General features: G+C 54.7%; 1 protein-coding gene across 1 annotated transcript in view; it reads left to right on the forward strand.

Annotated features, from left to right (window-relative positions):
- The window catches only part of HYDIN (HYDIN axonemal central pair apparatus protein), a 112,073-nt gene that overhangs the window by 63,044 nt on the left and 23,432 nt on the right, over nt 1-25,597 (forward strand). The window contains exons 22-47 of the mRNA XM_068693549.1: nt 1,057-1,200; nt 1,731-2,044; nt 9,562-9,754; nt 11,441-11,557; nt 11,845-12,054; nt 12,770-12,907; nt 13,966-14,143; nt 14,627-14,757; nt 15,506-15,639; nt 16,345-16,481; nt 17,102-17,229; nt 17,339-17,530; nt 17,819-17,968; nt 18,148-18,387; nt 18,625-18,793; nt 19,337-19,528; nt 20,006-20,170; nt 20,450-20,623; nt 21,589-21,797; nt 21,926-22,078; nt 22,339-22,522; nt 22,797-22,938; nt 23,469-23,634; nt 23,905-24,534; nt 24,975-25,184; nt 25,312-25,517. Coding sequence (XP_068549650.1) covers nt 1,057-1,200; nt 1,731-2,044; nt 9,562-9,754; nt 11,441-11,557; nt 11,845-12,054; nt 12,770-12,907; nt 13,966-14,143; nt 14,627-14,757; nt 15,506-15,639; nt 16,345-16,481; nt 17,102-17,229; nt 17,339-17,530; nt 17,819-17,968; nt 18,148-18,387; nt 18,625-18,793; nt 19,337-19,528; nt 20,006-20,170; nt 20,450-20,623; nt 21,589-21,797; nt 21,926-22,078; nt 22,339-22,522; nt 22,797-22,938; nt 23,469-23,634; nt 23,905-24,534; nt 24,975-25,184; nt 25,312-25,517 — 5,006 coding nt within the window. The remainder of the gene's footprint in view (nt 1-1,056; nt 1,201-1,730; nt 2,045-9,561; nt 9,755-11,440; nt 11,558-11,844; nt 12,055-12,769; nt 12,908-13,965; nt 14,144-14,626; nt 14,758-15,505; nt 15,640-16,344; nt 16,482-17,101; nt 17,230-17,338; nt 17,531-17,818; nt 17,969-18,147; nt 18,388-18,624; nt 18,794-19,336; nt 19,529-20,005; nt 20,171-20,449; nt 20,624-21,588; nt 21,798-21,925; nt 22,079-22,338; nt 22,523-22,796; nt 22,939-23,468; nt 23,635-23,904; nt 24,535-24,974; nt 25,185-25,311; nt 25,518-25,597) is intronic.

Genomic DNA, 25,597 nt, shown 5'->3' on the forward strand with positions numbered 1-25,597 from the left:
GATGCTAGCTCTTTGCATTTCCCCATCCTCACCTTGTTCAAAGGACCTGCAGACGTCCTTCAGCTGCAGTGATGAGGGCAGAGCAGCTGCCCTTTGGTCTCTGGATCCTGCCTCCTGCATCATCTTTCCCTCTCCCCCAAGGTGTCTGAAAAAGAAAACACTTCATTATTTAGCTTCTGTGTTTTCAGTTCTCCCTGGCTCCCAGAGCAGAGCAGCTCGGATTTAACGGGAAGCTTTCTGGTCCTCCCTGCTGCCTGCCTGCGCTGTGCCTGTTGCCGTGCGCTCCCATTTATCGCGTGCTATGACACTGCAGATGTTTGATATCAATGCATGTACAACTTGTTTCCCAAACACTGCCTAGTTTGTCTAAACCATACAGGAAGCCCAGGGAAATGCATTAACAGGAGGAAATGGCTTAGGCTGGAGCTCTGCTTTAAAGCTACAGGCAGCTTGTCACTAACAGGGGCAGCAGAAGGCACACTGCAATCCAACTGATGAGGCTTCTCACCACCCGTATGTGCAAGCAAATGCTTAAACTTAACTTTAGGGTGCTGCAGTCTCTCCCGTCCAGGTTAAATCCCGCTTGCTGTTCTCCTCTGATGGACCTCACTCTTTTCTATGAGGCTCACTCTTTTCTTCTTGGCTCCACTTGAGCCAAGAAGGTTGTAAGAAATTACTGTATGTGAGTGGAAATGCATCTTGTGCCTTTTGGCCCAAGGGAGGATGCAAAACTGGAGAGGAACAACCTGAATTGGGTTTTTGTTTTGACCTTGTTGATGCATCTGCCTCCCCAGGGTCCTGTTCCCTCCTCTGTACGTGAGGCAATGATGTCTCCCAGTCCCCCAGGGGATCCCGTGGCTTCTAAACATGAAAAGCATTTGAGGTTCTTTGAGAAAAGCCTTCTAGAAGGGTTTTCTCAAAGTGAAAAGTGGCAAACTTTTCTTACGAACAGCAAGTAGAGCTGTATGCATTTTGGGGGTTGAAAAATGTGAAACACAACAGAAAGGGAAGGAGGTCCGTGGCCTTCAGTTTTCTCCCATTTGTTGTCTCCTGTAGCAACCCAGTGATGTCCTAACTCTGCAGTACGAGCCTCTTCATTTAAAAAACATCTCCTCCCTGCCGCTCAGCTTCGTCTTGCTCTTGGACCATCCCTTCCTGATCTGCGATGCAGAGCAGCAGCCCCTCTCGGCGGGTGTTGAGGTGAGGAGCGAGGGCCTGACGGCAGCGGTCCTCTGGTAGAGAGGCTCATTCCTGAGAGCCAGCAGTGGTCAGGCCTGAACTAGAGTAGCTGTGAAATGAGCTGCTGAAGGAAATGAGTTTTCAGAGCATGAAACATTTGTTCTCGTAAGTAAATGTGTGTTTTCCCACTCTGCTGCGAGCCTGAGGCTGCAGTGCCAGCGTGCGTGGGCTGATTGTGAGGGGGAAGTTCTCCAAGAGCCAGGGCCGGAGGGCTGGCAGAGTGCTGGTGTGGTTGTGCTCCTAGCATACAGCCTTGGCGGGTCCAGAATTCAGTAGACTGATGCTTATTACCCTCATAGTGACACAGAGAGCAGAAACGTAAGCCTGAGATGGTCTCAGATGAGTGTGTGTGGTGTGTGTGGTCAGACACATGCTGTGAAGATAAAGAGGGAGTTCACGCTGGCATCACACGTAGGGCTTCATGCCATCAGACCTTGGAACTTTATGAGCTTCATCACACTGCTGATTAATATCTCTTCATCTCCTTGCAGCCGATGAAGCTGGGGGTAGGGGAGGAACTTCACCTCTGCATCAGATTTGACCCTGCGTACAGACAGGACCTGAATATCCGCATAGCAGAGAAGGCCCTGAAAATACAGTTCCTCGAGCACCCCCAGGAGGATCAGGTTACTGTTCGGGGAGAGGTCTACTTCCCAAACCTCCACATCCAGACCATGGCCCTGGACTTTGGCTGCATCTTGAATGACACCGAAGACGTGCGTTACGTCGAGATGACCAACTGCAGCCCGCTTCTGGTGCGGTACCGCTGGGCCTTCCTGACGGGCAGCCACACCAGCCAGATGAGGTACGTGCCGCTTTGCCCTCTCCTCGAAGCTTTTCTCCTTCCTGGGGGCCTGTCCGTGCTCTGCAAAGCCCGAGGCTGTTTGCGTGGGAGCTGACAAATTGCTTTCAATTCTCCCATCTGGAAATAACACCTGCCAGCTGTGGTCAGGGTGGACGCTCGGGGAAGAGGTGACCTCTGCCAGTTTGAAGCTGGGAAAGACAGAAAGTTCTCCAGCCATAAAACACCTCGAGCATAGCCCATAGAATCTCACTTTCTTATCTCTGAAGCTACAAAGTCACACATTGGCTCAGGCACTTGGACATACATCGTGGATGTATACCATGACCACCTCTCTTCCCTCCCTGCCGACCCTATTTGTTGTTGTCTTGCCCTACAAGCCCACATAGTCACACTGGAGCACGTTTTTAGCCGTTCTTCCCACTGTGGTCTCTCTACGTAGTACAAAAGTGGACGTTTTTAATTACAATAGCAAATGTTTTTTCCATAATGCCCTAGGAAACCTAGCAGGGTTAACCACTGTGTGTTGAAGTGCTGCTATTCCAAATAATACACACCATCAGTGAGCAGCCGTGTTTGGGGAACTGGGGTCTGGCTCAGAGGAGAAGACCTGCTGGGGGCTGGAAATCAGCGAGGGCTATGCGGGGGGCTCAGGGAAGAAGACCTGGCACTGGGGTACCCCATCACAGCTGGGTCTTAGCAGACCACAGAGCACCTATGGGGGGCCCTTCTTGATGCACCCCAGGAGCAGACCCTGCAGGTTTCCAGTTGTGCAGGGAAAAGTCTGCAAAGAGAGGTGGGCACGCAGGAGGGGAGCGGGGCTGCAGTCTCTGCTTGGAGGCCTCTGTCATCTCCTGGTAAATTAGATTAGTGTTTAATTACCAGCTAAAGGGAGAATCTAATTTTGATGACAGAACAATGCTTATATTTTATAATAACAGAGAAATAAGCACATTACTGCAAAGCCTGTGTGGAATTAATTTCCTCTGGGGCCACTTGTTGGCCGGTTGCCTGTTTATCTTTACTGTTATTTTTTTGGAACCTCTTTTGAGTTTTTGGAAATGCGAATGCTGAATCAGTTTTCGGTTTTTAATCACTGCGCCTCCGCCTAAATTGGCTTTGCTGGACCCAAACCTGCAGGTGCTCATTCTTCCATAGGCTGCTAAGGTGCCCAGCCCTGCTGGCTGGGTAGCAGCCGGGGGGTCCTCAGCATCTGGCAGGACAGCAGACTTTGCCCGGTGGTCTTTGGCATAGCCCCTTTGCTGACTCGTTAGCGACGTGGACATTAGGACAGCTCCCTTTTCTGCTCTGCATGCTAATTAAGCAGTAATGTACTCTCCCCGGGTCCCTCGGCAGACACCATGTGATGCTCCATGGCAGGGCTGGAAATGAAGACAGTCTCCAAGCTATTAACACCTCAAATTGCTCATTAAGAGCCCAGCAGAAGGGCAGCATGTCAGATATTATTTCTGGTCCCCATTAAGCACTGTTGGTATTCTAAATTATCAGATCAAACTAACTCAGCCTGACATGGAGAGAATCAAGCATCAGGTCCCACAAAAGTGAGATCGATTGAATTTAGCCATCCACACATCTAACCTGGCTGGAGGCCGTCGTCAGAGGCTCCCAGCATCAATCAGACGCACACATTTATTTTGGCCAGGAGAGAAAAATGTCGAGCAGAGCCACCGCACGACAGCCCAAGCCTGGCTGTGTGCTCGGACGTGCCCAGACCACGCCAGCCGTGCCCCTTCCCCAGCGATGCTGAGCCATCAGCACCTTGTGGTTCCTCCTCTCCTAGACCTACGTGGGCAGAGGCAGGCTGGGAACAGTCTCTCCCTTCCCCTTGGACCTCTGATAACTCCAAGCTGAGTTAAGGCTTTGCACCAAGGAGTTTTCTGCTGCCTCGGAAGGAATCTCCAGTGAGCCAGCCGGGATATGTAGCTCTGGAGCCACGTTCAAGCATCATCGTTCCTACTTTTAGGGTTTCTTGCCTGAAGACCACCTTGTCCCCCTCTCTAAGGGAAATATCCAGCCCTTCAGCTGTGTTTGGGATTCCCATCAAAAGGAAGACATTACATCCAAAAGTTGTACAAGGCTTTTCTTCCCAAATAACCAGAGCCCCCTTCCTGCTGCTGCCAAAGGCTTAGCCCCAAGCTATGCTAGAATTTCATTACTAAACACCAAGGCACGTGTCAGACCCGCTCCGTGCATCAACCCGATGTCTCTGCAGAGCAGCAACTTCTTGGCTGTGCATCCAGCACAGTGAGTGGCCGGGAGATCTTTCGTGGATAGGGTTTGGTGAGCTAAACACGTAGAAAATGCCTGCCTTTCCTTTCCATCCAGGGTTTTCTCTGCCAATTTGTTTTTGAACAAACAAGGAGTCTTTCTCCTCCCAAGCAGTTCTTCTGTGGCATTAATAATTCCTTGTTCCTCTGCCCTCCCTCCGTGTCCCCTGGCAGGCTGCACCGCAGGGGCCCTGCCAGCCAGATTCCTGCCTCGGTCCTGACAAAAACAATTCTTTGTTATACTTGATGGGGTTTTTGTTTTGTTGTTTTCATAATAAGGAAGAAATAGAAAACACAGACAGTGAAAAACAGTGCCAGGCAAAAATCTGACAGCAGTGCTCTGTCAGCCACCGGAGGAGAGAGGTAGCAACAGGAGCAGCAAGAATATACATCTGAACCGCACGCGTCCACTGTGCCCCGGTGCTGTGTCTTGCTAAATTTTCAAGCCCATTGGAGCAGCACGTTTGGGGTTTTGGTAGCACCAAGGACACTGCTTGTCCCATAGCCCTCTTGTTCTGCTGGCAATGTGCTGCGAGCAGCCTGGGGAGCCCCTGCCACCCTGCTGCCACTCCGTGTGCCAACGGCAAGTAAGCTGACATGATTGTCCAGACCTCATTTCTCTTAATTTCTACAGCTTTTTCTCCCCTTTCTCTCTCTTTCTACTTTCTGCATTCTCTGCATCCAGCAGCTTTCAAGGGAAAACTCTTTCGAACCCACTGGCTCATTGCTCTGAGAGTGCTGTTTCCAGTATCGTGCTCATTGTGGTGTGTCCCTGTCTCAGTCCTGTCTTCACAGGGTGGCTGAGGAATCCTTAAGCTTTTAGGAGAAGGTGCCTAAGCCAAATTTCAATCTTGGTATCAAATCTTTGCATGTCTGGGGGTGTGAATCTGCCTGGGGGTGTTTTCTGCGATTCCTTCCTAGCGCAGAGGTGATGGAGATGGTCCTGCAGAGCGAAGAGGCTGCGTGGTGCTCAGGAAGGATGTGTTTATTCTTGGCCAGATCCTTTGCACAGAGGGAGGCAGGAGTTTCTGGGGTGCCAGACACCCCGAGGGTCCTTCTGGGCCACCCGGTATGCCATGTGCTTTTTGAACCCACTGAACTCAGTCCGTCCCAGGGAGACCATTCCTTCTCCTTGGTGTGAAACCTTTCCATCCGGGAGCGTGGTTTGCAGGGGCTCTTCCTTGGTCAGGGGAAGTGTTGGCTCACCCCAGGTACAAAGCTTGTGGGTGCTGGGTCATCCCTCTCCTTCTCACCCACTGATTTCCCCGGCTCCTCCCAGCTAACCCAACTCATCCCATTGCCTGCCCGGGCAAGGTGTTGAGCAGCTCCTGGGTGTGCTCACCAGCCCAGAAGGACCCATTAAAGGACTGGTTGGGGTGGCAGACCAGCAGCTCCTCATTTCAGTCCCTATAACAATGTCTTTATCCTTACCTCATCCATCCCCATCCACCCTTCACCCTGGTCAGCTTTTCCCACTCATGGGCACCTCTTGGCTTCACCCTAGAGTCCTCCTTCCTCTTCGATGGCACCTGGCACCTCTCCCTTGCCTGCCTCCATCACTCCTCACCTGTCCTGAGGTGTCCCTGATGCCTCCTGGATGAGGCCACCCCATAGGGCTGTCCCTGGTCCCATCCCAAACGAGGCCAGGCTGCTCAGCCGTGAGCACATTTCCTGCGGGTGCATCTGCCTCACCCTTGGTAAAACGGCTAATTATGTTGTGCCGTGACCTTTAACAATAACGTGGCGATGATGCTAACTAGCCATTTGCACAGCCCACATAAATGATGGTAAAAACCCTGCACGGCCATAAATCTGTCTGTAATGTGTGCTGGCGTGACGAGCCCAGCTCCTTCTGGACAGGGGATGGATGGCACTGCCAGCGTCCTCAGCAGGGTGGAGCTCCGGCGAGTGGCTTATTTTGGGATGCTGCCCCAGGAAGGATATTAAACAAATGGGAGCTTTCTTAGGTTTGTTTTTTCATCTGCATTTTTTGCTCCTCTCCCTCTGCGACCAGCTGCAGAACCCCATCGGGAAGGCAGGCGGGGTTGGGATGTGCTGCATGGGGCAGCCTGCGTCAGCGTGGGCTGGTGGGGCTTAGCCGAAGAAGCTGAGATGAGCAGAGATGTTTCCTCCCAGCTGAGGACTTCAGGACGTGCTTCAGGCCCTGTTTTGTTCATCCCTTTCACAAAGCGGTGGAGATCCAGCTTTGGTCTTCTGCAGTCCTCACCCTACAGAGAGGATAGATGGAGAAATCTCTTTATTCATGGCTGGGAGCCTTCTGTAAGCTCTCTTGGGCCCAGCTTGCTGTTCTCAACAGGTTGTGCTCAGCCTTCCTTGGCTGCCCATTTCCTAATACTTTTAGCAATTGCAGCCCCATCCTTCGTTGTTTGCTAGGCTCACACCTCATGAAGACATCTCAAAAGGGTGAAGCTCCACATCCCCCAGGCGATCAGCTGCAGGAGACACTGCGGCCACCCCTCTGCCTGCAGAGCTACGTTTTGAAGTAGCTGGGAAGATTGTAGTCGTTGCTGATTACTCTAAATAGCACCTCCAAATTATGGCTGGCGTGGCTTGTTTAATTTCGAACCAAGAGTACAAATCGTGTTTATCATTAGAGCTCCTGATTTGTTCAGAGAGACCTTTGGCCAGGGTCTGATTGAGAAGCGTTTCTGGCTGATGGAGACTCGGGAGCTTCCTCCCGCCTCACCTGATGTTTATCAATCACACAGCAAAGCAGGAGGAAGGAGAGGACTCGATGGGAGATGTTTTGCAAATGTTTTATAAAATCAGAGCAGGTCCCAATAACTCCGGTAAGGTCAGTGGGAGACTTCTTCCAGGGTTATAACTTGTCGGGGGTGTGCAGAGAGAGCGGAAAGTGCTGCTGCATAGGGTGACCTCCCCAAAAGACCTCTTCCCTTTCTCCCCGTGCCCAAGCAGGGTGAGACCTGCTGCTGGCACTGATGCCTGGCACTGCCCAGGCTCAACACGGTGTGGGTTGGACTGAGGGGGCTGAGGAGCAATCGTGCCTGCAAGCCTGGCAAGGTCCTGCACAAATGCGTGGAGAGAGGCAGAAGCTAGGGCAGAAGGAGCTTTCAAGACCCTCTCCCCTTTTTCTCGTGGGAAGTGATGGGTCAATTGAGGTTTTGGGTGTTTTCACGTGCACCAAATCTTTCTCAGCAGGAGATGAGGACTCTCAGTGTGCCCACAAATCAAATCCCGTGGTTCCCTCTGAAAGGTGCTGGGGAGCTTTGGTTGTGGCCACGGGAATGTGGCATGCTGCTCTGTGGGAACAGAATCCCTCCAAAAAAAAAAATACACATCAAAATTCTCCCTCACCTCTCCAAAGTGACCTTCTTGACTCAAAGAAGTAAAGTGTCTGCTAATACCACATATTAACTGTAAGTTAATTAAAACTCGGTCACAGTGGGACATCCCCGGAGCGCTCGCCGCATCCTGATGCACGCCGAGCCCTGCACAGGCAGAACAGGAGCTGGAGACATCGCATCTCGCTGCTCCCTTCTGTCTCACCTGGTCTGAATTTCAATAGGCTCTGTAAACAGCTGAGAAAATGAATTTATCCCAGCAAAGAAACACTCTTCACGGTTTTAGTTTCCTCTCTTGCTGCTCCAGTGCAGTGAGGAGGAGCAGGACTCTGCAACAAGCCCTCCTGAAGGAGGGGGCTCGCTCGCATCCACCCGTGGCTCTGGGGAAGTGCAGTTTTGGGGTGCCTGTCCCGATGCTCACAGCTCTTGCACAGCCTGAGCCGGCGGGCTCACGCCACCCCGCCTGCATCTTCGTGTTGAGTTAGCGGCAGTGGTGTGACTTCTAGCTCCTCTATTTCGGGAGGAGGGTGTGGGAAGCAGTGTGAAGCTGTGCCCCGGCAGGCTGAGGTTTATTTCTAACCTTTTGCAGCAGGGCACCGGGCTGTCCTGGCCCTTCTCTCTCCCTGGTGCTCATCTAGCTCTGCTCCTGTCTCATCCCCACACTTTGTTCCACAGCTTGAGCTGCTCTCCCCCCAGTGCAGTGGGGCAGCCTGGAAGTGCTGGGTGGAGGATGTGCTTACGGGGTGGGAGACACAGAGCCAGAAGGTTACCGACCCCTCTGCCCCTTCTTTCTGCTTTCCTGAGACAGCTGCCTCTCCTTCGGGAAGGCTTCTTGTCCCAATAAGCAGAAATACAGCGGCTTTCTGTGAACACCTTCCTGGGGTGCGCGTAGCTCCCTGCCTTCCTTGTCTTACACTTCTCATTCATTTTGGCTTTCCCCCACTGGAAAGAGTCCCTGGCTGCGCTTTGTGCCTCTCCACAGCAGGGCTCGCTAATCACATCATCTCCCGGGCTCCCAGAGGGCTCCTGCTTTAGCGTGAAAAATGTTGTTGTTGTCTAGGCACCGCGGTCCTGTGAAGTTGCCTCAAACCATTCTATAGAACTAAAGGTAATTTAATAAATGATTATGGATTTTCTATCTCAGGGCTTTACCTCTCCTCAGGAGTTGTTATTAACTCGCAGTATTTATCTCAAGCAGCTCCGAGACGTGGTTTCATTTCCTGGCCAGGATGGATCGTGGCTGGCACTTTGGAGGCAATGTGCTGAACTGGTGCGGCACTGGGGGGCTTCCAGCGGCTCCCACCAGCACACCCCAACGTGTACTGGGGTGCCACAGCTCGGGGAGAGAGCTCTGTGCAGGTGGGGCCATGGATGGGCATTGCTGTGAGGGGCAAGCAAATGCTTCCCTGCCCTCTGGCCCTGCTTTGTGCTGCCCTTTGGACATCACCGGGGTCTTGGTGAGGCCCCAAGTCCACCCAAAGGCTGAGGTGGGACCTCTCTGGGGTGGTGGAAAGCTTCCAATCCAGGAGCAAACACCAGGTGTAGATAGTAGCCAAATACTCACCAGGCAGAGATTTATTAAAGGTGGGCACTAAGATCCCATCTAGTAATCCCTCAGTTTGTGTTTAGAAACTGTTGGGTGATCACGCTGCCAGATGCGGAGTGCCCATAGCACGTCAGGAGCTGAATCACCACACAAGATTTGCAGTGTGTTGGTTAAAGATGACCAAAGCTTTCTTCCCCACAGTGCTAATTGCTGCTGGTGCTTTGGTGCTCGTCAGCATTGACCCGCTCACGGCCACCAGGCTCATCCCCAGCATCCTGCCAAGGGGCCACGTGGGCTCATCCATCTTACGCAGGCTTTCCTCCTTCCTGCTGCAGGTCCATGTTCAACCATTTTATTTTCCAGGTTCAGCCCTCCGGTACCTAAATATTTCATCCAACCTGAACCACCGCAGGAGGAGGGAGCCACGGTGGAGCCCTCAGCATCCACAGAGAGCATCTGCGGGACCCTGGGTGTGGAGGAGCCAGCCCAGGCCATGGGAGCAGCAGAAGACCCTGCCCAAGAGCCAGCAGATGCAGATGACTCGCTGGAGGCAGAGGTAGATTTCCCTGTAGACCCACCACCTGTGTTGTTTCCCCCCGTGGGTATTGCAGTGACAGCCACAGAGCAGATGGGTGCTTTTCTACAACAAGGGGTTGTGGGCAAAGGCTGGTGTCTCCTGGCTTTGGGAATTGGTTTTGGTTTGCTGCCCTTGCTGGTGAGCCTTGCTGCTTTAGAGGCTGACCTCGGTGGTGGTGGGGGCTGGCACCTTGGTCTGCAGCCTGGGCGATAAAAAAAAAAAAAAAAGGATGTGAGTAAGCATGACAGGTTCAGGAAATAATGCCATGTACGCACAGGCAAAGCGAGGAAATCCAAGTGGACGTGGCCAAGTAATATCCAAAGTTGCCTCAGATCTGTTCTGCAGTTTTATCTTCTGCCCATGTCAATGTATCAAGGCAGTACCTGCATGGCCTTCCTGGGGAGAAGGGAGATATAAGTTTAGAAGTGGAGTGGTTAGCACCTGTGGGAATGCATACTTGGCAAAGCTTTGCTAGCTTTAAAAACGTGAGGATGACAGAAAGGGTGTTGAAACCAGGAGGCATGTCTGTATCAAGGTGTAGAGAGGTGTAGGCAGGGCTGGAAATGAAATAATCCCACTGTTGCCTCCTTCAGGGCTAAGGGGAAGGGCAGAGAGCTGTGCTCGGAGCCCTGCACTGCTAAAGCAAGCAGCAGTGGTTGCGTGTTCTCTGAAAGCTCTGTAATTAACCAAAAACTAAACTATACAAGGCAAAAAAGAAAAAAAAAAAAAAAAAAGAAAAGAAAAAAAGTATGCTTTGTAAAGTGTATTGAGGTAGTGCAAATCTTGCAATTTCTTCCTGAGAAGAAGACTGAGAAAACTCAGCCCACCCCTGTGCTTTATCTGCTGGGGAGATTGAGCCTCTAATTGGGTCTGGGGATGTCCCAGAAATACTCCTGCAGCTACTGCTGAAGTGGAGACCACAGCACGAAGCACTTGTTCACATCAGGGAAGAAGCACATGTTCTTCTACTTCAAGAGCAATTACAAAGCCCTCATTTATAAACAGGGGTCAAAAGCCCAGGGACGAGGTTCCTTCTGAAAGATGGTGCTCTTGAGGTTAAATACCACAGAGAACCATCTGTGAGATGGAAAACCATCTCGGCTGCTTTGTTTGGGGTGGGGATGTTCAAGAAGAACTCCACAGTGCAGATTTTCAGCTCTGAAGAGCACGTGAGATGAAACCCAAGCACCTCCTGAAGTGGGATAGTTCTGCCCAAGCACTTCCCAAGTCCTTATCTTTCAGTTTTTGATACATGCTGCTTGCAGCCGTGTTCCTACTTTTGGCAGGGAAACCCTAACCTGTGTGGGTTTGGGGGCTCAAGGTGAACTTGGGCAGCGTTTGAACATGAGCAGTCCGTGGTCTGCTGCTGGGAAGGTGGCAGAGGGGACAGGATGGCTAACACTGGCTCACCCTGAAGGCGATGCCCAACCCTGATCTTCCCTTGTAGGGCACAAGCCTGATGCTGAAGCATTGAGTGAGGAGGAGAAGGGGAGCTGTCCTGGGCAGGGGCAACACTAAATGACAATTGCAGGAATAAACCTGGGGGTGCTGTGTTGCACAGCCTGTGTCTGGTCCGCCTGCAGCGGGTGCAAAAGGCCCTCAAGGTCTTTGCCATGACTGGGCGTTGGGTACAGCCTGCTGCAGCTCCCGGGGGGCATTTTCCAGCTGCTGCCATCTGCTGCCGAGGAGCTGGCAAGTGCTGCGGAGTCTCAGAGCCAGGTGGAGATCAAGGACCTGATGGAGTTTGCAGAGAGCGAGCCCCTCGCCTTGGGTGTGGAGGAGGTAAGAGGGGATCTGCCCTGCCTGCCTGCCTTCCACCTTTCCAGAATGGCACACCGATGGCCCTGGTGCTTCTTGGAGTGGCCTCGTGCCCCGAGCACAGCATCACAGCCCAGAAATGCTGTGCAGGACACATCCTAGGGCTGGCCGAGGTTCTCCCCTGCGCAGCAGCTGGGGCAGGGTTATTCATCCTGTTGGAGTTAATCAAGCGGGCATTGATTAGGAGTTTTCTGCAGAGGCTCTTCTGCATCCATCCTGGCTTTCCAGATCTTGATCTCCCCTTCCTCCAGGTCTTTGACATCCTGCCTCTGTACGGCGTGCTGCAGCCCGGTGAGAGCCAGAGGGTCACCATCACCTTCTTCGGCCACGCCAACCTGGTGGCCCACGTCACGGCGCTGTGCGAGGTGGAGGGAGGCCCGACCTACGAGGTGGCACTCAGCGGGGAGGCCTCGCTCCTCAGCTACCTCTTCGACATCAGAGAGATCGACTGCGGGCTGCAGGTACCGCAGCTGCCCCTGGTCTTGAAGCTCCTAACAGCTGAGGCCCAAGGAGATGCTCTTTTCTAATGCTCTTGATCAAGCAACAAGAGAAACCAGGCAGGAAGTTAACTTGAACTTCCCAGTCAGTGTAGAGGGAAAGAATTTTGCCAAGAATACATGAAATATTGCAGCTAAGTGGTGGGGCAATGACCAAGAGAGCAGCCGCTGGGTTTTGGCACTGCTGAGCAGGGCTGCTGCCCAGATCTGTCGGATTTTGGTGGAGTTTTTGGCCCTGTCTGGTCCCGAAGCAGCTCTGCTTCCTGCAGAGCAACCTGAGAAGCAGAGGGAAGCCCAGGGGAGATAATTTCACTGGAGATGGGTATGGGGGGCTGAAGGGGTCTTTGCAAAGCAGGTTCCCCACGCTAGCTGAGGGCTGCTCACTAGATGGGAGCAGCAGATGATTGGCCATGCCCTGCCCTAAGGCAAGGGGGCAAGAACAGCTTCTAGGGGAAGGAGTCCTCCTCTTTGGTGCCTCAGCCATCTGACAGATGATGCCTTAAAGTGCAGAGGACTTTGCGTCCTCCTTGCTTGCTTTGTTGCTGAGCTTTATGGGGTTGCTATTGCACCCCTGTGAGCCCTCACGGATATCTGTTCCTGGGTCCTGCATCTGTGGGTTCCCCAGGTTAACATCATCCTACCATCGTGGGTCAGCTCCTGTCTTCTGTCCTCCCTCCAGCTCTTTAACGAAGTCACGGAAGCCGAGCTCACCCTGCAGAACAGCGGGAAGGTGGGATTCAAGTACCAGGTGCTGAGCCCCAGCACGGCCCCCGCAGACAGCCCTCTGCCCGGCGTGCCCCTGGTCCTGCCCAGCACGGTGAGTGCAGGGGTAGCACCCCGGCCCCATGTCCTGCTGTCTGGGAGAGGGGCTATAAAGAAACAAAAAGGAGAAAAAGAAAACCCAAACACCAAACCAGCCGGCAGCGAGGGCTGTAAGCTGCTTAGGGATGGAAGGTCAAGTCCTGTTTGAGCCCCTTATGGGGGCAGGAGGCTCTGCACGAGGGACTTGGCAGCTCTCAGCCCCGGCTGCTGAGCTCTCTGCCTGTGCTGGTGCTGGAGCCACATGGTGTGAGCTCCTTGAAGGTCCCCCCCTTGCCCCTGTCCCCAGGAGAGCTGCCTGCCCCAGCCAGGTGAGGCTGAAGGCTCCTTCCCATGCGCTGAGCAGGAGCCCTCGCTGCCAGCTCAGCTCATTTTCCTCCCAAGCTGGCATTTTGCATCATGTCCCACACCCGTCCCAGCTGCTGTGGGACCCCAGGGGAGGGGAGCTGCCTGAAGGCACCAGTCTGCCCCTCTCGAGCTGTCCTGCCCCCACACAACAGAAATGGGAGATTTGTGTTAGCCTCTGTGCATCTCCAGCACCTCCTCCTCTTTCCTGGCTATCTTTTGGGACCAGACCCATCCCGTGCCCCAGCAGTGATGTCTGAGCTCGTGCATTCTGTGCATTTTGGCTGCTCTTGCTCGGACGTGCAGCTCCTTTACCAGAAATTGGAAGCCCTGATGCAGGTCCCTCAGGCTCCAGCTGTGCTGCTCCGCAGGAGCTTTGTGGGGCAGCCAAGGAGGAGAGGAGTGCAGGGCAGTGGGATGCAGCACGGGGCTCTGTGCAGGAGCAGGCTGCTCTAGGAGCATCTCTCCTCCCAGCTCCTGCGTGCTGTGTGGTTATCTCCGAACTGGAGCAGTGTTCCCCATCCATGCCCCTTTAGGAAGAAGTGGCCCAAAGGGCTCTAGTTTCTCCCATTTCCTCCTGTCCGTATCCAAGAAGGATGACACGCTGATGCCCTCTTGCTGCGAGCTTCTGAAGGCACAGCTGAGTCTTCAACGGCATCAGCCCCGGCAGCTGCCCATCACCAAGCCCCCCTCTTGTCCCACACCCTGCAGGGTTACATCGGACCTGGCAAGGAGCAAGTATTGAAAATCTCCTACCTGCCAGGAGTGCCTGGAGTCTTCTGCAAGACTTTCCAGATCCAAGTGGGTCACCTGGAGCCAGAGAAATTCACCCTGAAAGGAGAGGGGAGCTTTCCCAGGATCTACTTGGATCTGCCCAGGAATATCAAAGGTAAGCGCTGTCCCTGGCCCCAGGAACGTCTCCTGTTTTCCTCCCATGTTGTACACCCAGCTCACACCAAGTCTGGAGGTTTCAGGGGTGTCGGACCCCAATGCTCAGCCCTCTGCCTTCTTCTTGGGTCTCTAGCAGAGGAGGCCATGTGGCTTTGCCCCAAGAAGCATCCTGCAGAGCTTGCCAGTATATCTGTTGGCTGGAAAGATGACGGCTGGACAGAAATGCTCGGGAAAGCTGTAATACAGAGCAGCAGGGCTTTTGGCAGGGGCAGATTTGCATCAGACTGTGGGGGATGACGTGTTCCTACGTGGGGAGGATGGTGGGTAGAAGTGAGCATCCCAAATCAGAGAGGAAGAGCAGCATCCACCTGCCCCAGACTGCTGGCAGAGAGGACAACATCAGGGGAGAGGAGAGGGGCTTCCCAGCTTAAATGGGATTGGCGCTGTGCCCACACCTCTATTTGTTGGATGTTTTCTTCAGGGCACGAGAAATATGAGAAGGTCCTCAAGGAGGCGAAAGAAAAGATGGAGAAGGACGAACAGAGAGATGAAGCCGTTGTCCTGGGGGAGACCACAGCCACTGAGCTGCCCATGGATGACTCGAGCACGGTGGTGAGAACGGCTGCTGCTCTGCGTGGCACATGCCACCCTCCTGCTGCACTCATTGCCCAACCCACACCCGCAGCAGGGCCATGCACGTCCCACCAGCACTTGCGACCTTCCTGGCCATGCATCATCCCATCATCATCGCGGGGGGTTGCTCAGGTTGCCCACCTTGCAAGTGTCCTGCTAGAGGCTGGGGTTTGGGTTCCTAGCGAGCACATCCACAGCAGCAGCTCTGCATCCCTGCTGCCCCCCACTCCTGAGCTGCCAGAGGCTTCCAGGCCAGTTCGCAGACCCTTCTCCTGCTGCATTTGTTATTTGGATGAGAGAGCATTGAAAGCACGGTGCCATTGCAGGCTGTTGGAGCAGGTAGGAAACTTGGCAGGAGGAAACTCGAGCAAAGGAACCTGGGGCCAGCAGCCTGACAGTGCCCTGGGCTTGTGCTGGGAGCTTCATCTCCAAAAGCACCAGCTTTGTGGTGGCTCCTGCCTCCAAAGAGCTTTTGTCTGAGATGCTGTGGCACCAACTGAGCACCACGAGGTTCCTGGCTTGCCTGCACGTTTGTCTGGCCAGATCAGTTTTTGTAAGAGACTGGGCAGGCGAAGATGCTGAGTTAATTTCCTTTGACATAAGGTCCTGGCGAAGGGAGCAGGAGGCACTGCAGACCCTGAGACAGGAGGACTTCATCTCCCCTCTCAACAAGAGCATGCTGGGCTGGGGAAGGACTTTTGCCAACCTCTGTCTTTGCTCCCCTCAGCTCGACACGCGGCTGCAGATGCGGTTGGAGGAGATGCTCATAGAGGAACACGCCTTGGAGCAGCAGGAGCTCACTGCCTCCTGTCCCCCCGAGGACGCGGTCTTTGACCAGCGTGCTCGTCGGAGGCTCCTCAGGTCAGTGGGGGATCCTGGTCCCCATCTCGGGGTGCCCTGAGGGTAACACCCAGCGGTGCTCCTCTGCTCCTGAGAGCTCCTGCAGAGCTGGGATGAGCTGGGGACTCCAGGAGGGTCCTGATCCTGAGGGATTTGAAGTGTGGATGCCTGAGTGTCATCCCCTCTGCACTGCCACCCATGAGATTTGGAGGTGCTCGGCTCCACACAGGCTGCATTCTTAGCCCTAAGGGGTCTCCAGTGCAGACCATTAACCCCACCCAGGCACTGTGGGCACCATGGAACCTCTGGAAGAAGCAACTCACAGTTGGTGTCGTTCTCCAACAAATGGCTGAGGAAGGAGACACTCTGCAAAACAGCACATTTTTGTGTTTCCCTGAGTGAGATTGCTCTAGAAAAAGACCTTCCCACAACTTTTGTTGGTTACATGTTTACCGGTGCTGCTTTGGGGATACAGGTGGTTGGTGAAGGTTTTCTGTGGGGCCAAGTCTTATTACAAGGTCCTGGAGCAATTTCATGCCTGGTCTGAACCACCAACTCCACCAAGACCATTGGAGGTCCAGTGCACTTCTCTGCAACAGCTTTTTGTAGCAGAGGGGCTGTGACCAGTATCCACACACACTTACACCCTTTTGAACGTATTTCCTTTTGTTTTAAGGCCTCATTGCTAGCTCTGGTTTGAGGGTTCCTGCTTATTCCCGCTTTCAGAGCCCAGCTGCCCGAGTACATTCTGGACTTTGGCTACGTCGTTCTCGGTAACATCCCCACGCACATCGTGAAGGTCACCAACACCGGGCAGTTCCCAGTGTCCTTCCACGCAGATGGACGGGTCCTGCGTGACACAGGTACCCAGGGCTGGAGACCCTTCAAGTGGGCTCAAAGGAGCCATCTCCCAAGGTGTAAGACGCTTGATATGTGGAGGGATTTGAGTGCTTGTTTCTACAGTTTGTTCCTCCTCAGGACACCATGCCTGGCGCTTTCGAGCCTGAGTTCTTCTGGCCAGAGACCTGGCCTGTCCCTGACTGCCCTAATGCTTTGCTGCGGGGTGAGGTGGCCCCATCACCTCGCTCACCTCTCAGCATCTCCTGCTCTTGGGTGCCATGAGCACCACCTGAGGCTTTGGGCACTCTGTGGGCTTGTGTTGCAAACAGAGGGACCCTTTGTGGCTCAGAAGTGCTTTGGTGTACAGTTCAGAGTGCCATAACACTTCTCTTGGCCCTTAATTGAGGAAACAGCTTGTGAGGTCTTCTGCTGTATCAAAGGAGGCTTCCAAATCAGGGTTTGAGATAAAGCTGTAGTTCCATCAAACCATGAGTGCCTGAGGTGGTCAAGTGCCTCCTGCAAGTTGTCATCCAAGAAACAAAAAGAACTTCACAGAGCATCCACACCTATATGGCCGTAGCATGCTGGGGCCACATTTCCTGTCTCTTGTGTGTCTCAGCTGCTTTATTTTCACCTCTTGAAGGTTTCACTGTGGAGCTGGACCGTGTGAGGAACCTGCCCTACTGCGAGACCGAGACGTTCGAGGTGCGCTTTGACCCGCAGGGCGCCAGCGTGCCGCTGGGAGCAGTGGACGTGCTCCTGCCCATCAAGGTACTGCACGCTCCCGTGCCCGTGCCACCTTTTTTGGGGGCCCACCTCGGAGGGGGCAGAGCAGTGGGTCTTGTCTGTGCTCTCAGCTGGATGCTCTGCTCCTCGCTAGGTAGCAGGAGGCCCCACGTTTCACATCTGCCTTCGTGCCACGGTGACTTTGCCATCCCTCAGCCTCTCCAGGGACAGGCTGGAGTTCTGCAGTGTGCAGTGTGGGCAGTGTCGGGAAGAAACCATCCAGCTCCACAATCAGTTCCAGGTCCCCTGTAAATGGCACATCACCATAACAGAGCCTGTTAAGAAGGTAAAGCAATGACAACACAACCTGTAGCTTCTCAGCTGTGTCTCCTTGGCCTCTCTTGCCTTTTCTTCCCCTGTAACTGCCTGAGCACTTGGGCTACAGTTCATGGAGGGGGCAGAGTGAGACTGGTTCACCTGGACCCGTTCCCTGGCTGGTGCTGCACTTGTTTGCCACCTCCATCCCTTCCTCCTCCTCTGAGGATGGAGCCTCCCTGTCCTCAGCACTGGGGCAGTGCAGGAATGGTGGGTCTGTCCTTGCAGATCCTGCCATGGGGTTGGTTTCTGTGCCCAGGTGGACAAGCATTTGCCAGCAAGTGTACGTCGGAAGCTGCAGAAGGAGGCGAAGGCCAAGGCCTGCGTCTTTGAGGCACTGCCCTTGGCTGGAGACCTCGCGCCGGGGCAGCGATGCAACGTGCGGGTCAGGTTTTCACCCACAGAAGAGGTGAGAGGGGCAGGTGTCTGCCACAGGATGGGCAGATGTGTGCCTGAGAACTCTGTGCCTGGGCATCATCACCTCAGCAAGGAGGTGAAGCAGCTCCTGGGCCTGAGCAAGGGTTGAATTGGAGTCTCTGTCACCCGGGACTACCTGTTTAGGAGCCTTCTGCCCTTCTCTCCTTCCAGAGATCCTACAGAAGCGAGCTGAAGGTTAATATTTGCCAGAGCAGCCAGCACTTCCAGCTGCCGGTCTCGGGGCATGGGCTGGAGCCACAGCTGGAGTTCAACCCCCCGGTGCTTGAGCTGGGACCAGTGCTGCCGTACAGCAGCGGGGCGGAGGGGACAGTGGTGGTGAAGAACCCGTGTGAGTTCCCCATCGAGTTTTACTCCCTGGAGTTCGACCAGCAGTACCTCGCCGAGGAGCAGGTGAGGAAGTCTGGGCCCCACGTGTCCTGCCATGGCCTCATGGCACTTCAGTTCATAGAGGCAGTCCCCACTGGTGGCTTTTCAGGGTCAGCCAGCTCTGCTGGCAGGCTTTGGAGGATCTTGATTAGTCTATGATGGGTGGAAGGATCAAGGGAGAAGATCTAGGTTGGCTGGAAAAGTGGTTCATGTAACGGAGGTCTTCACGTAAGGGGTGGTTTCTCTTCCCCACATGCACAGATTCTGCGGGTGCTGAAGGAGTACGATTGCCACAACACCCTGCTGCTGCCTCCGCGTGCCCCTGGCGAGAAGCTGCCCCCAGAGGTGCTGGAGTACTACCAGGACCAGAAGAGGCTGCAGGATGAGCAGGGGAAGCCCAAGCCTGGGGAACCAGCAGGCCAGGACAATGGTGAGGCTCTGGCACTGGCTGCCCTGCGTGTGGGCACAGCAGGGGGACCAGCACACGTATCCATGAACGCATTCCCTGTGGAGGCAGGCTTCAGTCTGCCTTCAAGCATTTGTGCTCAATGGAGGGATTCTGGGGTGAAAGTCTGGTTTGTGACCTGCATCTGCTACCAGCCCTGAGTGCAGCCACAGCAAGCTCATCCCTGCCTGCCATGGCCTGGGAAATACCCTCTAAATAACCAGAAGATCCTCTTGTGTCTTAACCACTAAGAATAAGATTGGATGAGTTCTTCAGCCAGTAGGACCAGGTCTAACATTACCAGCTATCCAATTTCAAATTTTCTCCTTCCCAACAACAAAAGCACAAGCTCAAACTCCCCCAAAGGGCAGAGGAAGCTTGGACAGGCTTCTATGTGCCTCGGGCATCTCCCTTCTTGGGGAATTTTTCACCTTTTTGCATGTGGCCATGCAAAGTGACGAATGGCATAGAGCAGCTTGCCTGGCCATGTTCCTCACCATCTGCCCTCTCTGTGTCCTTCTTTCTCAGCAAATGGTGAAGACATCCAGTCTCTCTCAGACCAAGGAGGGAAGTACTCTGCTGGGATCGTGCACACCATCTCATCCCACAGCTCCATCATTCCCTTCTCCATGTTTGATGAAAACCAGTCCACCAAGGTAGACTCTAAATCTGAATTGGGAGAAGAGGAGGCGGAAGGTCTTGAGAAAAGGCGCTGGACAGGTAATGACCCTAGGATCTTTGCCTCTTCTGTGTCCACAGAGGCAGAATGGCCTCCATGGAGGTCTTTGGCATCATCTCCCATCACTCCACTGCAGCCTCATGACATCTTCACTCCTGCAGGCCCTGAATCCTCTTTTGCACACAAAGTCTGTAGGGTCTTGACAAGGGTCTGGTGCAGGGACAAGGGAGAGGCAAGGGAAATTGCCCTGGGGCTTTGGAGCTGTTCATGGGAGGAGACTTGGCCTGGTCCTCTGAGGTCCCTTTCTGCCACCCCGCTTACCATAGTGTGACTGGGCACCATCAGCAATGCTCAGGACAGACCCCAACCTGAGCAAGCCTTAGGGAAGAGCACGAGGAGTCCCCAGGCATGGCGTTGTTTCATGCATCCTCCTCTCCTGGGACCTGAGGGGACGGGGAAGAAGCCCAGGATCGGTGGCGTGCAGCGGGCTGACTCCTGTACCCTATCCTGCCCAGCAGAGCACTGGCAGAGCACCAGCAGCAAGGACGCCGCGGGAGAGCTGGATGACAGCCCCGTCTGCAGGGCCATCGCCCGCCACCTCGGCCTTGACATCTCTGCAGAAGGCCGTGCAGCCCAAAACCGCAGAGGGATCGTCATCATCATCCACGGGGCACCCCTGACGGGTACGTGTGACGTGGGGGAACTGGGCCGGGGGTGTCCTGGGGGGCCGTGGTGCTTGGTTGGTGGGCTGAAGTGGGCAGACCATGGATCTGCTGTGTGTGAAGCAGCCCCAGCCTTCTCCTTAACCATGTTTTAACCCCAAACCATGCCTGGGTGTTGCATGACCCCTCTGGGACAGGCTGCCAAACATCTAGGACAGGAGTGGAGCACTCAGGCAACCACAGAGGACAAAAGAGTGGCTCAGTGTGAGTGTCACCACGCTATTCCTCCTCTCCCTCCAGGAAAGACGTCGGCAGCAGTGGCCCTCTCCAGACACTACGGTGCGGCCTGCCTCACCATCGACTCGGTGGTGACCGAAGCCATCTCTGACAGGAGCAGCTCGGCGGGGCTTCGTGCACGGGAGCTGTGCCTCAGGGCAGCCTTAGAGCAGAGCCACAAGGAGACGGAGGATGCCGGTAAGGCCTCAGAAAGCTGCCCCAGCCACCAGCTTCTTCTTCCTCTCCTGAAGTAGAAGTTTGCCAGCCCACGGCTCTGTTAGGGTGCTGTGTGTAGAGGTGTAAAGCCAACTCATAAATCATCGCTGGTTAGGTGGAATCTCTTTATGTTAAGGCTCACGCAGGGGCGCTTTTTCCTGCCCATGGGCTGCTTAGCACATGTCCTTTTTCCCAGGAGTGGTGAAGCACACCTGCATTTTTTTCATATTTTTTTTTAATATTTCCTCAAAGCTGAATTCAGCCTGCTCCTCACGGCCATCAGGCAGAACTGCTGCCCGTTTTAACAAGGAAAAAGCCCTCTGAAGTGGCTCATTAAGCACTAGATGCCTGACTTGGAGCGTGGTTTCACAAACATGAGAGAAAGGGAAGAATAGCCTCCCCGAGGAGCTTCAGATCAGAGACATGCTGCAGATCAACTCTTTTCTCCAGAGATTTTTCCTATATACGCTACCGGGTCACGCGGCTCGTGGATGGTGTGCTGTTCTCCACACGAGACCAGCAACTTTTAGGGTATTTTATCGGGCAGCTGGTGCTGTGAGCTGTGCAGGGTGAGGCCAGACCCTGCCTCTGGAGGGGAGGATTTGCGCTGCCAAGTGAGGGAGAAGGCAGGATGGGTTGGGACATCCAGCGAGGAAGATGTAGCTCCGGTGGAGATGGGTGATGGCAGCTGGGGCACGGCTGTGTGTTACAGTGCCCAGGGGAGAATGCAGGATGGCTGCAAGGTAGGGAAATGGTGCTCCTGGGTGGCCAACCCTTGGCTCAATCCATAGGGGAGCTACCATGCAAAGTGTCTACTGCATGCAGACCGCCCTGTTTGGTAGGGAGGACACAGGACTGTGCATTAAAAATCTCTGCCTTGAAAGCCCACTACCTAAAGCTGCACTTTACCAGCAGTTTTACCTGCCGAGCTTCTGTCTCCTCCACAGGTCAAAGCACGGAGGCGTCCCTCAGCTTGCAGCCCAGCACTGAGGCCAGGCACAGCCCGGCCACGAGCCAGTCCAGCTCCGGGGACAAAGCCAGCCAGCACTCCGTCGGCTCCCGCAGCCGGGCGAGCGCAGCAATAGGCAAGAGGAAGGTGGATGGACACGGGTCCCAGTCCCAGAAACAGCAGCACGCGGACCTGGCAGGCTCACGGGTGATGACACCAGTAATGCATGGGACCTTTCGAGCTTTGTGCTGGCTGACACCCCAGCTCCAAGCAGATGGAGCTGCCTGCCTCTTTTCCAAAGTGTTTTATTTTCCTTGTGATGTCTGACACTGCAGGGCTCCTCCAGTTCTCACCTCGTCTCGCTGCTTCCCTGCTTTCCTTCACAGCAGTGGCTGAGCGTCGGCGGCAGCGGTGCAGGAGAGATGGGTTTGATGAGCTGCGTGCTTCCCGAGGACCTGCTGGGGGCCATCCTCTCGGAAAGGCTGCAGGCATGGCATTTCTCCTCTGCATTTGGGGTCGGGAGGGTGAGGGGCAAATGATAACATCCCTGGTGCAAAGAGGCACGGGGATGCCTTCAGGGACTTGTTGGAGGGAGTGCTGGGCAGCCAGCAGCATCCTTGGGTGAAGTTGCAGATGCCATCAGGTGCATCAGCTCCAAGCTGATGGTCAGCATTTGGTTTGATTGCCAAGCTGAGAGCCTAATGCGTGCTGCTGCTGACTCTCTCTTCCTTTTTGGCGTTATTCACAGCTGAGTGACTGCTACCAGGGAGTGGTGTTTGATGGCCTGGAGACCCTCTTTGCAGGCAGCATAGCATCTGCTCTCATCTGCCTGCTCAAAGCTGCCAGAAACCGGCCTCACATCTATTTTGTGAACCTCTTCCAGGATTATGCCTCTTTGAAAGCCAGAGAGGCGGCTGCAAAAGAGCAGGAAGGTGAGAACCATCTCTGTACCCCTCAAATGTTCTCTCTCAAGCCCTCAGCCTTATCCATGTGCCCATTTGGGTGTTGTCGATGGAACCTGTAAGAGATGTTTTAATCCTTAATCCCTCTTGTGGCTGAGCGTCTAAGCAGGGGTCCAGGTTGCCCACTGCCTCCTGGCAGGACGTCCAGCTGGGGCTGAGCAGGGCTCTGAGCCCTCTCAGCTCACCCAGAGCGGCCAGCTCTGCCTGCAGCCGCTAACCATTCCTCCCCTGGCTTCTGCGGAAGAACGGGAGCAGGAGGAAGCTGCCAGGAGGGAGAAAGCACGCCTCCAGGAGATGGATGAGGAGGAGTACGATGCCCTCACGGAGGAGCAGAAAGCTCAGTTTGATGACAGTATACTACAAGTCCAGCGTGAGAGGAAGAAGAGGTCTGTAAGCTCCCCAGTAGTGTCCCTGAGGGTTTTCCCTGCTCCTGTCCCACACAGGACCCCTGAGCACACACCTGATGCCCTTTCCCTCCCCACACTGGGTGCCAGCAGGCTGCTGGAGACCTTGGTCCAGCTCAGAGGGTTTTAAAACACAAGCCAGAAGTGTCACTGCAGTGCCAGTTCCACCTCACCAGTTCCCAAGGGGGGAAGGAGCTTTTCTCCAGGGAGATGAGGACGACCTCTCCATTATTTTAGCAGCGAGCCCTCCAGCTTTGGCCCTGGCTGCAGGGAGCCGGTGGATCTTATCAGAGGAGCTGCACAATTTTGACCCAGACTTGGCTGGCCCTTCCTACCTTTCCTCAGTTCGGGTGTTCCCAATCCCCCCAGGTTGAGGGAAGCCCACAGAGGTGGTCTGATGGCTCTGCCTGGCCTCAGGGTCAGTGAATGAAGCAAGGGACCAGCTGGGGTTGCAGCCAGCCCAGCTTTCTGGTGGTGACTGTCAGGGATGTTTTCTGTTCGGTCTGCTGAAGGAAGATGGAGCAGCTGGCTCGAGAGCTTGAGGAAAAGCTCAAGCAAGAACTGGAACGCTTGAGGGAGGAAGAAGAGATGAAGAAGAAGTCCAGGCGGGGGAAGAGAGAGCTTGGGAAAGAAAAAGACAGTGCCTTGGGGAAGAAAAGCCAGCACGGAGGCAGACAGGTGGGTGGCTGTGTTTACAGAGAGGAGAAAAGCCCAAAACAGAAGGACCCTCTCGTTGAGATGTACCACCCCACAAGAAGCCACACACTTCTGTGCCCGGGGACGGGTACCTGGCCGGGGAAACATCGGGCTGGGCTGGGAAACCACACTGGTTGATCACAGTGCTTCTCCACCAGGGTGTTCTGATCTCCACCTCGATCACCACCATCCCACAGCACTGGGGTCGGTGCTTTGAAGTGCTCACTTCTTTTCCCCTCTCCTCCTGCCCAGAATTTGACCACCTCCACCAGCAACACCAACGTGTCCACCAGCAACCGCTCGGACATCAACGAAGGGGCAGACAAGAAGGGGCACCTGGACGCTGTTGCAGGTGACAAGGAAGATAAGAAAAAGAGGAGCAAGGTTCCCCTGACGGATGGCAGCACGGGGGCGGCTGTGCAACCCCCAAAAACTGAACAAGAGGAAGCCAAGCAGAAGACCATGAGCGATAGCGAGAAGGTCTTGGCCAAGAGGTTTAAGATCTATGAGGCATCACAGAAAGACATCGCGTATATTTTGTCATCCTGGGACAGGGCTCAGGGCATTCTGCTGTCCCTTCTGAGCCATGAGGAGGCAAGGCACCCAGCAGAAGACCAGCACCCGCCTCTCTCCAGCCGTAAGAGCCGTAAAGACAGAGAGAAGGAGCGCCAGGAGAGGCTGGAGAAGGAGCGGGCAGAGAGGGAGCGGCTGGAAAAACTGAAGGCAATCGAGAGCAGGTTTTCTGGGCCGGAACGGGAAGGTGCAGACTCATCAGCCAAGGGCCAGGATGTCGGGGTGCCTTGCTTGGACATCCAGGTGCTGAGCGCAGAAGATGCTACGGGGAAGATCCTGGAGAGTGGCAAGCTGCCCACGGCAGAGGAGGTAAAGCCCCTTGGGGCCCGGGTGCTGAGGCTGGGGTCTGGGTCCTGGTGCTTTGTGTCCCAGCAGGTGACAGCAGCACAGAGCCTTGTCCCAGGCTTGTTCCACCGTGGGTCCTCAGCAGCTACGTGGCTGGGGAGGTTCTCAGTGTCCCTCATGTGGGTGGAAAGGGAGCGCTCCCTGTTCAAGCATCTTGTCTTTTCCAAGACTTTCCTGGTCTGCAAATCATTAAAAATGGTCCCAGGGCAGGGTGACTCGTGGTCATTGTTTCCTCTAGGTCCCACTTGTAGGTCCTGGAAATCCTCTGGAGACTCCCTACCCCACCGGGCATAAAAAAGCACAGTACTCCATATAAAAACATTGCCAAAAGTTCAGTGCCTGTAGGGAAAGTGTGTGAGGATGAAGATGATGAAGGACAAACAGGGTTTTCTCTTATCTTTTAGATCCTGGATAGCCTGGGACTGGGTCCCTCGGGGCCTCCCATTCCTCCTACCACATTTTACTCGGTGATCCGCTACCCGGAGAAGCGGGTGGCCCCTGCAGGAGAAGCCCTCAAGCACTTCATTTTTGTTGCACCAGAAGGTGCGGTGGTGGAAGAAGAGAAGAAGGAAACGGAGAGCCTCATGGATGTTCCCATCGTGCTCACTGTGAAGGTGCCAGGGCAGAAAGCCGGGCTGGACAGGGTGTGGAGGGTGGGTGAGATGGAGAAGGAGGGCTGCAGGACGGGGATGTCTTGGGGCCAGTCTCACTTCTCTCTCCCTTTTCTTCCTTGGTGCCAAGGCGTCGGAGGAGCAGGTCACCCCCACCAGAGGCCGGTCGAGGAAAGAGAAGGCTGAGGGCATCCGGGAGGCTCTAAAAGAGAGGCGGGGCTCTGTCCGGAGCAAGAAACATCCCCAGGGACTGGGCACGGGGGCACCACCACCACGTCCCCCTGAGGTGGACCAAAGCAGCATGGACTTGGGCCCACCTCTGGGGAAGCCCCTCAGGTGAGCCCCGAGGGCAGAGGGAGGCGGTGGGCGCGCTGGCTGTCCCACCAGACAGGTAGCCCTGGGACAATGAGTCCCCA

This window comes from Anas acuta, chromosome 10 (genome assembly GCF_963932015.1).
Source record: "Anas acuta chromosome 10, bAnaAcu1.1, whole genome shotgun sequence".
Taxonomy (NCBI): Eukaryota; Metazoa; Chordata; class Aves; order Anseriformes; family Anatidae; genus Anas; species Anas acuta.